The sequence below is a fragment of the Siniperca chuatsi genome, linkage group LG13, assembly GCF_020085105.1.
Source record: "Siniperca chuatsi isolate FFG_IHB_CAS linkage group LG13, ASM2008510v1, whole genome shotgun sequence".
In the NCBI taxonomy this organism is placed as follows: Eukaryota; Metazoa; Chordata; class Actinopteri; order Centrarchiformes; family Sinipercidae; genus Siniperca; species Siniperca chuatsi.
The window spans coordinates 23,019,763-23,035,196 of NC_058054.1; the positions used below are offsets into that span (position 1 = coordinate 23,019,763).

Here is a 15,434-nt window from a genome sequence, read left to right on the forward strand (position 1 = left end):
TTTCATCCCTTGACTGCTTTGTGTGAACTTTTGTTCTTGTTTTCCATGCCAGTGGCACTTTCCAAAAATAAGTTCCTTTTAAAGTAGGAAGCAGTCGCATGTGTCTCTGTGACTCAAATGTTAATCATGCACAACCATCTCCCAGGGGCCACGGGGCAGCCTCTAACTTAGCGGCTTGTTTGTTTTAAGACTTTGTAAAAGCTTTTTATAAATCCGTACAGACTCAGTTAGGGGAGCATGATGAGGAGTTGTTTTACAAACAGACTTCTGTTGGCAGTGGATCCGGTTTTGCCAGCCAGTAAATTTGAAATGATAATACCTTTTGTCAGCTTTTCAGCTTTTTGTCGACATGGCGGATTGATCATTGTTATCCTGTTATTCTATCTGTTTCCTGTTGTGTGTGTGTGTGTGTGTAGCATTGCTCGGAGAACGGAGGAGTCAATATGCTGGAGGATGGACTGCCTGATTTCTACAGCAAGAGAGTTCTACCCGACAGGTAGCTCACAGAATCAAAAGGTTTTTTTTTTGTGCAGTCATTAGAAAATGTAGTAGATATTTTATTACTACAGTGCGCTAGCTAATTTCCAAACTTCATTTGGAAAAACTCATCATTAATGAGTAGTAAGGTGGTGTAATGATGATTTTGACACATTAAAGCTCAGTTTTTAAGCTAGCCATTTGTAAGCAACTTACTTAAGATAGTCATACACGGCTTGCACAGCAATATGACTACCCAAACCACACGGAAAATAGTAGTTCCCAAACAGTTATACGGCTACATGACAGCGTGTGCCTAATGCTCACCAGCAGTGCATGAAAAAGATTCACTGAGGCAGCATAAACTATGCCTTCTGTCACATAAATTAAACCATCTGTACAGCCCCAGACAGAATGACCACGTTTTAGTCTATTATTGTCACATGGTTCATTACCATAAATAACACACATAATATCGCTGTTAACACTGGCATCCGCTAGCCAGTGATGACTTATACTGTCAATAATGGTTGATGGCTAATTGCATTAATAGTACAATCTCCAACCAAAATGACCTCTCACTCTGATCCTACTGTATGTATCTCTGTCTATATCCATCCGTTCTTTCACTCAGTTGTCTTGATTTCACTTTATTATCAGAATATTTTCTGAAATTTGTCTTGCGTCCCAAGACGTACACATACATAACAAAAAAACCCAACATTTAACCGAAACAACAAAACAAACACTACGAACACATATTAAATCAGACATTACGAATAAGTGGCTGCAGTGCTTTACTAATAACCTCTCTCATTTCTTCTCCTGTTTCTCTCCCCTTCAGCCAGCTGTCATCCCTCCATCAGGCCCAGTCACTGAGGAGAAAGAAAAGACGCAGCGTGTTGTCCATTTTCTCCGGCTTCCGCAAGAACCGCAACTCCACCATCTCTAATCAGGACTCAGAGTAAGTATGCAGCCCAGGGACTGAGTGAAAGTAACATTTAAGTGCACAGAGCCAGAGAATGAGATGGCGGTTAAATTAATCCAGCGCCGGGCATTAACGTCACTTCATTGCTTCATAAATATTTTAATGGAAGAAAATATTTCGCTGTCTCCAACTGTTTTCCTTTGCTTTGAATTCATGGCATTGCATACATTTAATCTGCTGTTACATAACGGCACCATAGTTAAAAAGTAGACAGCAGTATTGCAAAGAGGAAGAAGTACAAGGAGGCAAACTAATTTTCAAAAATGAATTACACACATTAATAGCTGAGGGGAGAGAACAGCACTCTGTAGGCACTCTTTGTAAACTTCACCATTAAAAGGAGTTACACAAAAAGGAGGCGAAAAAGGCACTCAGTGAGAGCTCCAGTATGTGTTTCAGCTGACAGGAGTGCTTACAAATTCAACTTAAAGGCTGAAAACTGGTGATGCAATCGCCTCTCTGGTTAACAACCTTGCTGCGGCGCAGGAGTTACACTCTTTACACGGAGGCCAAGTTTTACAGCAGCCTACAACAGTCTGAAAGAGAAGCATAAAAGAACAGATGACTCATCTTAAAGCCAGCTATAGATAAAAATAAAAAAAAGGCTTTTTAAAAACAGCTAACCATGTTTTGTAGTGTTTTACCTGCAGATTGTTGCTAAGCAATCAAAGAGATGTTTGTTGCAGCATTGACTTGGCTGCCCTCTGCATCCATTTCTTTTGGGGTTTTTTTTACAGCAGCACAGTGTGTGTGGGAAGTGTAACAGCATCTGGGTCAATGATGTGTTCATTAACTACAACATTTTGTAAATATGACTCACTCATGAAAAATTCTTGTGTTTTTCTGTCTGTTTGTTCTAGCAGCGCATCAGAGAACGTCTACTCGATGATACAGCACCCTAAGGACGCTGGGAGGCCAGAGAGCACTGTTCCTGGAGCAAACGGGACCATGCCTTCACCTCGGCCCATGCAGGGTGTACCTGTGCATCTGAGGGCTGCCAGCCCCCCCTGCCTCATCCAAAGACAGGTACAGTGTGTTAGGGACAGTCACAGTGAGCATGCTGTGACCACTGTTCAACTAGAAATCCAAAATTCCAAGGGTGCTGCGCTCTAGCTAACTGTGACTTTTGACCTTTGAAAGCATAGTGACACTCCTTAACGTGCAAATAGCCAAAACATTTTGGCACATTTTTGCATTATTCTTCTGTGGAATAGTGCACCAATCTGATACAACAAACAGTTGTAAATGCAAATGTGTGACTATTTCAATACCATATTTTCAATTTGCTCCCAATCTAACTATATTATATGGATCCAAATTACGAGCGTTCCCAATTCCTTTAGTTTCAAATGGCACGACACAGTGCACAGTTGCATGCTGTGCCCACCACCTGCTATTCCCAGAAGTGTGGAGGACTGTATGGCTTATTTTAAATCTCTGCCCAAAAGCGCGCACGCACGCACACACGCACGCACGCACACACACACACACACACACACACACACACACACACACAAACAAATAAACAAACACATGCGCGCAGAGAGCGTTGGAGTCATCCAAATCCCTTTGGTTCTCAAAGTAGAGTCCAGGGATCCTTACTGATCCTTGAGGGGATTTAAGGACATCCCTAGCAAAATGAGGGATAATTTAATTTTGGTATAACTGAATTCCCTAGAATTACAAATTTTAATCGTTACCACCAGACTAGACGGTTACATGATTCAGTACATCATCAACAACAGGGAATCCTTGGCAGTGAAGTCGAATATTTGACAATTTGACAATTAATATTTGAAGGTTTGAGGACTCATTTATCTATATTTTTTTTTGTTTTTTGTCCTCATCCAGTCCACAGACCTGGTCAGCATGGTGTACAGCTGCATCGGGGCAGAAATCGAGGACTCAGATGGGAGCAGCACCTGTGACATCAAAGAGACAGACGATACTGACAGATCGACCGCCGTCTCAGATGCCCCAGCAGATACTCGGACTAACGGCCACGTGGTCTCCTCCAAGCAACAGGCGGACAGACAGATGGAGACAGGCAGGCAGGAGAGGATCGTGGCCCTGACAGACTCACGGACTGAGATGGAGGAGGACAGGCAGAGCGGAGGTGGCGGCAACGTGGCTCCCGGTGGGCCGAGGCCAGAGCCACCTCCACAGAGCACCAAGCCCAGTCTGTCTGCCATGAGGCAGAGACACCTGCAGGAGAGTTTAGGTACTGCCACTTAGACAGCAAGTGAAGTTCTATTAGTGTTTTGTGATTGCTTTGGCTCAATGTGCAAGACTCCTCATATAAACAGCCAAACTGACTTTCTAAATTCTTACCTTTTCAACACAAAAATGCTGAACTTACACAAAGTGCAAAACACCAAATCACACGCTCAGTCACCTCATAATAGCATAAGTTTCATTGCTTATTATGAAGCATACAAATCACTGAATAAAAGGCAAGCATGTCTACGTATTTTAACAGCTTCGCCCTGGTTAGTAGCATTGCAAACATAATTGTTAAATACTGTGCTTCACCATTACTGCCATACATTTGGTTGAAAAAGAAATGCCATTTCTTTCCATTTGATCACAAGTGTTGCGATGTATTTAGTACCAGTTACAGTAGTGTAAATTGTGGTTTAATTTATATGCTTCCCAGCATTACAATATCATTTCAGCTCACTGTATTTTACAGTAGATGATTAAAGTAATTAAAGCAATTTAGATTTCTTAGGTTTGATTAAAAAAAACCCAGAAACTGTAAATTGATGCAGTAATGTACAATCATTATTTTGTCTTGCATTAATGTAGGATTAATGTATTGTAAAGTCAGACTACTATTACAATTATCCATATGTACTGTAATACAGCATATTTAATACATAAAATGAAAGTTTTCAAAGGTCAATCTTACTTTACATCACTTCAAATAGTGACTTCTGCAGAAATTGTGCATTTATTTTCTCATCAACATTTTAATAATCTTGAGGCTATTGCAGATTCTGTATTGATGAGAATTAGATACTGTTGACAGACTTATTAAACACCATTTTATTTTAAAATCAAACAATCATTTCCATTTAGAGCATCACAACATTATGCTAAACATAACATTGTGATGCTCTCATTAAGTGATGTACTGTAGACAATGTTTAATTTTTAAATTTTGCAGATTGGAACTCTGTTTAGAAAACTGAGCCAAAGAAACTGCAAAATACTGTGAAGGTTCTGTGTGTGTGTGTGTGTGTGTGTGTGTGTGTGTCATTCAGGATCATTGTTAGATGAATTATGATACCATGGTGTAATTACTGTAGACAAATGATGAAGAAAGGTCATGTTAAAATGCACCTTTTTTTGATAATGTTGGGGTCCCCAGTTGCTAATAATTACGAGCGATAATGTTACATTAATGATGCATTATCAGATCTAGGCTACATGTAGTACAAAGAAATGTATAGATGTCAGCTAATAATACTGGTTTGCAGTGATACATTTTTGTTTCACTGTTTACAGTTAAAAACCTCTGGGGCTCAGAAGAAGCCATATAAAAAGTTAGAAAACTAACATACTGTAAAAAAAAAAAAAAAAGGGTCAACATCATTAAAAGAACATTTGTTCAAGACAAGTGCGTTTACAGAGAGATATAGTGTAAGTGGACAGAGATTTGATTGGCTTAGTCCCAAAGGCACGCTGTTCCAAACTATAGAGTGAGGGTCATTGTTAGTTTCAAGTCTAGACTTTGTAATGAGCCAAACGTTGTCTGTTACGAAGGTAGTTATAGACTGCACTCTGGCTCAGAGGGAATTAAAAGATCAGTTCAATAGCTAGAGGCCAGAACTGGTCATGCCATAAAATCAATGTAAAAATCTGCAGATTGACATTAAAAATTAAGAAATGGTACAGAAAATTACACTTTTATCCTCTGACTGAAAACCTTGCTGCAGTATGTGGACAGCAAAAAATGCTAGCTGCTGTTTTTTTCCTTGTTAACTGGATGTCAGTGACAACACATCAGCATATAAACATAAGCACATATTCATATAAAAAAAAGTGGTCAGCATAATATGCATATACTTTTTTGTCTTGAAATCGCAGCAAGCACTTCAGTCCATAATTGTAGGTGGTTTATTGTTTGCTGTTTGCTTTATACTTCTGTTTTTTGTTTGTGCAGCATACTGTATGTTTAGCATTGATTTCAGTCCCAGTCTAGCCGCTGCTGCTTGCCAGCATTTGCGCTTTAGGGTTTTTACTTTTCAAAGCTTTAATGGATCATTGTAAGGACTGTTTTGACTGTGCTTTTGTCTTACCAGAAGAGGCAGGAAGGCTGGAAGTACAAGCAGACCAGAGTGAAAGAAAGCGTGAAGAGAAGCAGAGAGTGCGAGGGCCAGAGGGACAGCGTCCTCTTATACCCAATAAGGTACAGCATGTAAAAAAGGACGAAAAAGGAAAAACAAGACCCATTTTGTAGTAACGCTCACGCAGCAGACTCTGATTCGTAACGCAACCAAATGCTGTCTTCCTCCCTCAGCCCAGCCTCGACCTCTCAAGAGACAAGACCTCTCCGGAAAAGGCCAAAACCTCACCAGGTGAAGAACCAACCAATGACCAGAGGAGCTTGCCTCCTGCTCCGCCAATCATTCTAGAGGAGGGGGCCACTGAGAGGAAAAGCCCACCAGCATCTGCCAAGCCTGGGATAGAAGCAGCAGATCCTGTCAGTCAAGGTATGTAACAGTGTTATTTTACCGCAAAGGAGGGAGACAGTAGTCAGAAAATTGATATGGTAGATCACTCATAATACAGTAAATAATAACAGTGTGGTTGGTACTTAAGTTTTCTTCTGTGATGTCCTGTTGAAAAGTTTCAGATTCTACACATGGCACTGTTTTTCTTAAGTTCTGCTAGTTAGAATAAACTGCCACATCGAGGAGACAGAATGCTGTATGTTGTAGGTGACGTCAGGAAGGCCATATGGACAGAATAAGATGCGGATGATGATGATTATGATTATGATTTTTCCACCAACCAGATGAGGAAGAAGGTCGTAATGGATTTCCAGCAACATCACGTCACACCAGGAAGTCCAACTCATTTGACATAGGTACTGTACGTCTGACACTGTGGTTACAGCACCCCTGCTGTTGTGCACACAATATGATATACACCGTATGCATGCTGTTTAGTTATACACATGGCTGTCTGAGCCAAATGCACATCTTGCTGTTTTTGTTCATAATTCATAAGAATGGTGCAATGCCTTTGTTATGTTTTATCAAATGAAAACAGCACGAGTCTCTTATTTGATGTGCTCCCAAGCCTGTAGAGCTTCCTGGCTGTGTACCGCATTACTGCTTTATCCTGCAACCCCTTTTCAGTTCCCACCCCACTCTGTGTGTGTGTGTGTGTGTGTCTCTCATGGCATTTCCTCTCAGGCATGGAACGGGACAGCCCCTACGATCTGGAGAGGTCTTCAGATCGCAGATTCCCTGTGAAAAAGCCCTATTTCCCCCAGTACAGAAACAGATCTCTGGACTACCCTGCTGGGACCAGGTGTATGTATCTGTTTCACTTCCTGCAGATATGTGTGGTATGAACCATGTGGCAGGAAAAGTTTGCGACCCTTGAGGTTTTGCACAGTTTACGGCAATACAAAATCATTTAAAAATGATTTTTGTCTGATTTTAATTTTTCTAAAAAATCAGAAAAAATCAGTCAATCTCTATGAAGTTGATTAAAAGCAAAAAAAAAAAGTTGTTCAAAAGTGTTTACAGCTTCATTTTGTAACTTTTGTAAAAACTCATCTGTGTAGACTTTTTCATAGCACTGTACATGGATGAGTCATACCTTACATACTGAATGCATGCTTGTTCCGGTATTTTATAAATGGCTGATCAAAGAAAGAGATTATAAAACATAATTTAAAGATGTAATTTGGCTGTTTTACAGAATTGTCTCATTGCAGCTGCCAGCCGGATCTGACTCTGCCTGGATAAGTGTGCTATTAGACGAGAACTTCACCATTTTTGAAATAAGGACCTTTTATCATTCTCGCTTTAATTGAAGCTGATTCCTTTTTGATACTATGTTCCATTGAGATAATTGGCAGCCATCTTTAGCTGATTCATCATCAGTTTCTACATGGAGCCGTTTGGCATTGAAGAAAGGCCTGAGGCATTGGAATTCAAGGGACACTAATGACATTGCAAAACCACTGCCAGTTACCTCTGTAATACATAACTGTACATATCAAAATCCTGCTGCAGGGGACTCAATTACCATCACTGTGAGAATGATAAAAGGGTCCACATGTCACAAATAATGGCATAAAAGCCAGTTATATAGAAAATGTGAAACCTAAGTGGTCTGGGTGCTCTGTCTGGCTAAATTTTAAGCTGATGCATCAAGCAGAGACTTCATAATCTGGACTATAGGCACATTTGTGTTTCCTGTAACTTAAAGCTGCCTCAGTTGAATTTTTTGTTGCCACTTGGGGGCAGCAGAACAAGCTAAAAACACATCCGACATACGTACAAAATGTAGATGGCAAACATGTTAGCAAACAGTTTACACATCCAGCAGACACAGAACAACATTAGCATTCATTTGGAGCTGTGTTTTCTGCCACCTGATGAATGTAAATCCAATTTTCATTCTCCTTTTTAGCATTTAGCAGCTAAATGCTCCACAATGCTTACTAGCTAGTTGCTAACTTTGTCTTTCTACTGTTTGGCATTAAGCAGGTTAAGGTACAGTTGGTTTACTTATTAGTTTTTTTGCTGAAAACAGCTGTCTGCTACTGTTGAAAAGAAGGTTGCAGAGAGCGTTGTGTGCCAGAAATCCAATACAATGATCCAAAATAGACTAAAAGGCTGTGCAGAGCTGAGGGCAACTGCATAGTTTAGTGATTATTCTCTGTGGGTTTGGCACTACAGGCGACCTCTTTCACATTACACAGTCATTTGATCCATTGTTAATATAAAATATTAATTAGTGCAGCTTTAAACCTGCAATTGATTTTTTTTTTTTTTTTTGGCCACTGGTTGTCAACAAAAACAACCTTTTAAAGTTGATATGGTGAACTTGTCAGCAGACAGTTGCCTATTTATACATCAAGCAGATACGCAGAAACATTAGCATTCATTTGGAGTCGTGTTTGTGTTCAACTGATAAATGTAAGTCCAATATTCACTCTCCCTTTGTTTTACTCTCCACCAACTCCTGAGGGGAATATCTGGCTCCTTAGCAGCTAAATGCTCCACTATGTTCACCAGCTAGTCGCTAACTATGTCTGTCTGCAACGATGGAAACAATGTTGATGAAAGTAGTTTGTGGGCTGTAAAACCAAAACAATGAGCTATAACACGCTACAATGCTCTGTAGAACGGAGGGGTACTACAGGATTGGGTGATAATTTTCTGTAGGTTTGTCACTACTAGTGACACCTTTCACATTACACATACTGACTTGATCCATTGAAAGGGTTAAAGTCATGTATTGACATTGTATTTGCTTCTTTAGGTTGTGAAAGTCCCCAGCTTGGTAACAGAGACGCGTTATGACGTTACCAGTGGACCAGAAGAAGTTTGCTGGGAAGGGAGGACTGGAGAGAGACAAGCTTTTAAAACTGTGTGGACTCAACTGACAAAGCTCCAACAGCAGCTTTTTTTCCTTTTTAATCCATGTAAACATTTGTTGCTGAAAATGCATGTACTGTATGCTTTCTGTTTTTAACTGGTTGCACTTGCTATGGTTTTTCTCAGGCATAAGGGAAGCTCTGACCTGCAGTACATAAAGTACCTTTCATACAAGCACGCACAGTTCAATGCCTCTCCAGTATGCTCATCATGAACTGTTGTTTTATGCATTTGTGCAAAGTCATTTAATATTTAAAATACTCTGTCTTCTCATCCCCTTCCTGTCTTTTACTGACAATCTGTGACTACTAAAAGTGAGTTTGTACTGTATTTATTCTAATGGAGATGTAAATAATGAATATAAAACTGCACTAACCATTGTGGTAATTCTACCAGTTAACAATCATGTTTTTATTTGTGATAATATATCATTTGATAACTGTGTAAGTATGCTTATGGTGTATACTGACGTTGATGATTGAGAAATGTGTTATCATGCACTTAGCACTCCCATCTCTTCAAGAGTATTTAAGTCAGTCAGTGGATCACTTACAGTTTTAATCTGATTTTGCAGGCCTGAAAATGAGTATATTTTCTAAAAATGCTTCTATGAATCAGAATAAATAAAATTGACTTTACACAAGGAATGGGATTATTGAAAGTCATGTTTATGATGCATTTTTCTGCATATACATTTAAATGTTAAAATATGAGAGTAACATGCATTTCCCAAAAGGGAACACATAAAGGTCAGTTTATTAGTCACAGGGTTTACTTAGATAAAACAGTTGTATAATGTCTTCTGTGGCTCCAGAGGAGCTTTGTCCAGTCTAAGAAAATTACCCCAGATGATATCATCACTTGGTTTGGGCTTGATAACTATATTTTTAAAAAACGAAATAGCCAGACATTTTGGGGATTGCACTCATTTGCTTTCTTGCAGAGAGTTCGATGACAAAATTGATACCACTGTCATGTTTTCCACTAAGTATAGAGCTGGAACAATGAGGTGGTTAGCTTCTAGCTCAGCTTACACTGACCCAACCAGGAAACAGTTCCAGCAAGTAAACCACAACTTCTTATTTTTCCATTTAGGTGTTTTATGGATTAAACAAAAGAGATATAACATTGTTAGTGAGGCTTGCTGGCAGGCAGATTTGTCTTTTTTTCTTACCTTAGGACAGAGACAGGTTAGCTGTTTCCCCCTGCTTCCAGTCTTTATCCTGACATAAACTAAAAAGGATTCTTTGACATTTTGGGAAATACGCTTATTCACTTTATTGTCAAGAGTTAGATGACAAGATTGATACCACTCTGTGTAGTAAATATGAAGCCACTGCCAGCAGATGTTAGCTTAGCTTAGCACAAAGGAGGAGAAATAGTTAGACATTTTGGGAAATACACTTATTCGCTTCATTGCCGATGGTTTAATGAGAAGATTGATACTACTGTCATGTCAGTCTGTTAAATATGAAGCTACATCCAGCAGCCGGTTAGCTTAGCCTAGCCTATCTGTAGCTTAAAGACTGGGAACAGGAGGAGGGAAACAGCCTGCCTGGTTGTGGTTTTACAGGGGGATTATGTGCTGGACTCTTTCTTGGCTGGGCGCAGTGACTTTCTGGAGTCTTGTCGTCACTGTGATAACATAATCACACATAATCAGCAGAGACTGCAGGCTAGTCAAGCTAGCTGTGCCCCGCCCCCTCCCCGTTTCCAGTTTTTAAGCTACAGGTAGGCTAAGCTAACCGGCTGCTCTTCTCATCTAAACTGGTACTTTAATAAAAAGTCTGCTTTACAAACTGGAGGTGCAGTGTTTTAAAAAATTGGGCATTTACCATGCAGAGAAGGGTCTAATGAAAAGATGCTTTTAGTTGCATTATAGGAAATGCAGAATCCAGCATCTTTGGAACTTGACATATACCAGGAGCTACAAGGATATCTCAACCCTTTGTTGCTTTGATTTTGCCCATACTTTTAAAAATCTGTCTCTTGTGGATCCCCCAGCTTTATGGAAGTGCAATACTAAATTGGCGGAGCACTCCTTTAAATCGGTCCCAGATCCACCTTTTGATGGACTGTTGCTGTTTCTGAGCAGCAGATGGCAGCAGAGACTGAGCGCTCCTCTAGCCCGAAACCTCCTGCTCACTGTTCCAATGACATGTCACTGCCAAGTCATAATGCGCTGTCAGTACTATAATCATGGTTCCTAGCAGCAGTCACTGCCGCTGTGTTAGTGAGGGCAGAATATGCATATTACAGCTGTTGTGATGCTGATTTTTACAGATGAGTTCATTCGAACGTCTAGAGGAGGCTCACTAATGAGCGAGATCAGCACGTAATTGACAATATAAACATGCTCATTAATTACTCCTACCTCTGGCATGCAAACAGCAGATTAGGCCCATATTATACACTACGTTCTCACTCTGTGTTGCATGCTCTCTCTGTCACGCACATATCTCAGGCACACAGGTGAGATCAGGCTCGGACGGTTCGTCAGGCCTTTTCCAAACAATGACGAGCCTGTTTGTCTTGTGAAAATGAGAAGCTTTTAATTCCCTCCATCCAGTCACCTGATCTCCCACACTGCCAGGACACATCACATGCAGGGGTGTTGCATTCACATACGCTGCGTCACTGGATAAGCTCGGTTCTCTCTCTGTCTTTCCATGCACACACCCCATATGCTCAGCTGAATGTTTCATTACACTATAAACCTACACGGTTCACACACATGCATAAACACAATGTTCCACTAACAAAACTATGTGTGTGTGCATATTATTATCTGAGGGTATTCCAGCTCATTCATCTTGATGCGTGTCAGATGCTGTGAGGTGTGCACTCAGTTATCTGCATTTTGCCTCCACTTTCCAAGCTCGCTCATTCATCTATGCCTGCAGTATTTGTAGAGAAGTGTGTGTTCCCCTGAATGTGTCTGTGTGTGTTTGTGTGTGTTTGTGTGTGTGTGTGTGTATCGTTGTGTTGGTGTGAGTAGCATGTGTTCAGCACCAGCAGATGGGTCAGCAGCAAGCCACTTGACTACCTGTGTCAACAATGGAAGGCTGGTAATGAGTTTATATGAGCCAGTGTGCTCCACTGTGCACCTACTTAGCAGCACAAAACCAGGTGACAAAGCCTGCCACATGAAAGGTTCCACTGTGTGTATGATGTTAGGAAATGATTTTAGGTCTTGGTGGGCTTCTGTGTTAGGTAATATAATAACACCAGGAAAAAGAAGGGATTTTAGCTTAGTATCACCACAATAATTCCAAACACCTATGTCCTAGTTCTCCTTCTGTCGCTTTCAGCAGGTATTTCTGCCTCCGGAGCTGCAGAGTTTGGATCTGTGGTTGTGGGCCGCATGCTGCCGCTGTGTTCCTGCTGGACAACTGCTACTACAGTTGTTGTTATCGGCTCTGTTACTAATACTGACATTGTTTTTCCTATAGCTGTCATTCCTATTATTATTAATTTATTAATATGAACACTACAATTACTATTCTACTATTTAAAAAAAAAAGAAATTCTAGGTGGTATTTCCATTGTGCCTCCCTCTCCCTCACCCCCCCTCCCCCAAAACATCTCTCTCTTTCAAAACCTAACACGGCAGCGGCGGATGGCCGCCCATCATTGAGTCTGGTTCTGTCCAAGGTTTCTGCCTCTTAAGGAAGTATTTCCTTGCCACTGTCGCCAAGCGCTTGCTCATGGTGGGATTTGTTGGGTCTCTGTAAATAATATTATAAAGCGTACGGTCTAGACCTGCTCTATAGGAAAAGTGCAATGAGATAATGAGTTATGAATTGGCGCTATATACAGTATATAGTCTTCATCAGCAGATTAAGTTGGCTCAGTTGTAAAGTCTCAGTTATTAAGTCTGTTTAAAAGTAATGTACACAATTTTAAAATGTGAGAGTTATTTCTGTAAATTTACTATACTGTCTGTTACTGTACTCTACTGTTGCTGCTTAAAAATTTGAAATAGCATTAAATTCAGTTAAGGGCTCATAATGACTTGTTTAGAACTCAAAATGCAGTACAAGGTTTAAGACTTGGATCTGACTCGGGACTCACCTGTCTTGACCTGGGTCTGACTCAGGACTTCATAGCCAAGAAACTTTTTGACCTGCAAAACAATGACTTTGTCCCACCTATGTTTTTTTTTTAAATCAGTTTAATGTTTAATCTATAAAACATCAGAAAATAGTGAAAATGCCCATCATAAATTCCCATACCTATACCAACATCTTCAAATTACTTGTTTTGTCCAACCAACAAAGGTATTCAATTTACAATAATATAAAACAAAGAAAAGCAGCCGATACTCACATTTGCAAAATTCCATCACATTTTCAGCATTTTCTTTTTTAAAGATTTTTTTTGTGTGTGGCATTTCTGCTTTATTATGATAGTGATAGCTGGAGAGAGACAGGAAAGGCAGGGGAGAGAGAGAGAGGGGGGATGACATGCAGGAATCGAACCCAGCCTTGATACATAGCACAGGCTCTACCAGGTAAGCTACCGGGGCGCTCCCATATTCAGCATTTTCCATCATGAATGACTTAAAATGATTAATCAATTAACAAAATTGTTGTCGATCAACTGATAAATTAATCAAGTAGTTAAGCTGTAAATTCATGATTGAGTCTTGTCTTAGCTACTGGTGCTTAAGGCAGTCACCTACTGTACCTTTGCTTAATGCTAAGACAATCTAATGTGGACAAAATGTGAAAGTCAGAGGTGGATCAGAGCTTAAAATCCCAGTTAGCAGCATTTGTCAGCCACAGAACTATAGAGGTCTGTCAACTTTGATATGTTGGCTGATCGGTAGTGTATAGTGTAAAATTGCAGATTACATAGCAAAAGTAATTTTGACCAATTCAGTCAAAAAAGAGGGGAAGTCTCAGAAATCATAACATATGACAAAGACGATCAAGCTGCATAAACAAAGACCAACAACACAGTATAACTGAGTCTAGGTTTGAACCCCACTGTGCTGTAAATCATCCAAGAGGCAATTTCCAGAGCTTCAAGTGAACCAACCAGTAAATCCATAAACTTTACTGCCTCCATTTTCCTGCCATAGCTCAGGTCAACACCTTTATTCCTCCTTTAAAAGAATGCATATGACGCAACAGAGCACCACACACTTGGATTCCTCTGACTCCATCCTGAACTCCACACGACTCAGACATCTCCCACCGACGCAGCTGTCACCGTGTTTTTCCTCTCAGGTTCATAAAAGGTTTCTATTCAGTTCGCATCCATCTTTACGATCTGAGGAGGCGTGTTTGACACTTTCCACGCAGGCCTCGGTGGAAGCAGTCATTCATCCTCCCTCCTTCTTTCCTCATCTCTGCATCTGCCCTGTTCTCAGTGCTCTCTCACCCTATTCGTCCCCCTGCTCGCTCTCTCCTATATATCTGTTTGTTTTCCCTGGGAACAAGTGAGTCTCATAATACCTACTGCCAGCAATTAGTGGAGATTAAAGCTGTGTGTGTGTGTGTGTGTGTGTGTGTGTCTAGGCGTGCTTGTGCATGAGTAGGTGTTTCAATGTGTATGCTCTTCTGTTTAGGTGTGTGTGTCAGTTTGTGGGAGTGAAAAAGAAAGTGATAGTGAGGTCAGCCTTGGAGGAGCTGATGCAGTGTTAGATTTAGTCGGAGTGAAATATTTTGTAGACAACAAATACCTAGAGGGTACTGGGGTAACCGAGCCACACAGGGGAGGTGAATTTTCAGACTTAAAGCACTAAAGTTGTATACTGAAGATAAATGACATGGCCAAAAGTATGTGGACATCAACCATATGTGATTTTAGCCACATTAACAATGTGACTCTAGAGATGGTAAAGTCGGCCTCTCAGTTTAGTCAATCCAAACTGAAATATCTCAGTTTGCCCTGAAATTTTGTACAGACATTTATGGTCCCAAGAGGATGAATCCCAATGACGTTGGTGATCTAATGACTTTTCCTCCAGCACCACCAGCAGGTCAAAGTTTTCACTTATCCAGTGAAATCTCTTGCCATCTACCAAATGGATAGGTATTAAATTTTCTACAGACATTCATGTTCCCCAGAGAATGAATTCTAATGACTTGATGATGACTTCCTGTAGCGCCTTCATCAGAATCAGAATCAGAATCAGCTTTGTTGGACAGGTATGTGTACCCATACAAGGAATTTGACTCCGGTTTCCGTTGCTCTCAATGTACATACACAGAAATAGACATACATACAGCTAAAAACAAGGTCAACAAGCTCGGCTAGGTAAACATAAACATTAAACTACTATGTACAGATATAAATATATATATATATATATATATATATATATATATATA

The 15,434-nt window shown here is 40.3% G+C and overlaps 1 protein-coding gene across 5 annotated transcripts in view; it reads left to right on the forward strand.

Moving 5' to 3' along the window:
* carmil3 (capping protein regulator and myosin 1 linker 3) overlaps positions 1-9,740 on the forward strand; it is a 76,964-nt gene extending 67,224 nt beyond the window's left edge. For 2 of the 5 annotated variants that reach the window (XM_044218799.1, XM_044218801.1), the window contains exons 32-40: positions 417-496; positions 1,322-1,441; positions 2,329-2,491; positions 3,317-3,686; positions 5,773-5,879; positions 5,991-6,183; positions 6,489-6,560; positions 6,892-7,011; positions 8,978-9,740. In XM_044218799.1, the coding sequence (XP_044074734.1) occupies positions 417-496; positions 1,322-1,441; positions 2,329-2,491; positions 3,317-3,686; positions 5,773-5,879; positions 5,991-6,183; positions 6,489-6,560; positions 6,892-7,011; positions 8,978-9,018 (1,266 nt within the window). In that variant the 3' untranslated portion in view covers positions 9,019-9,740. Of the gene's footprint in view, positions 1-416; positions 497-1,321; positions 1,442-2,325; positions 2,492-3,316; positions 3,687-5,772; positions 5,880-5,990; positions 6,184-6,488; positions 6,561-6,891; positions 7,012-8,977 lie in introns of all 5 variants that reach the window. The other 3 variants (XM_044218802.1, XM_044218800.1, XM_044218803.1) reach the window with 3 other exon arrangements.
* Positions 9,741-15,434: the final 5,694 nt, after the last annotated feature.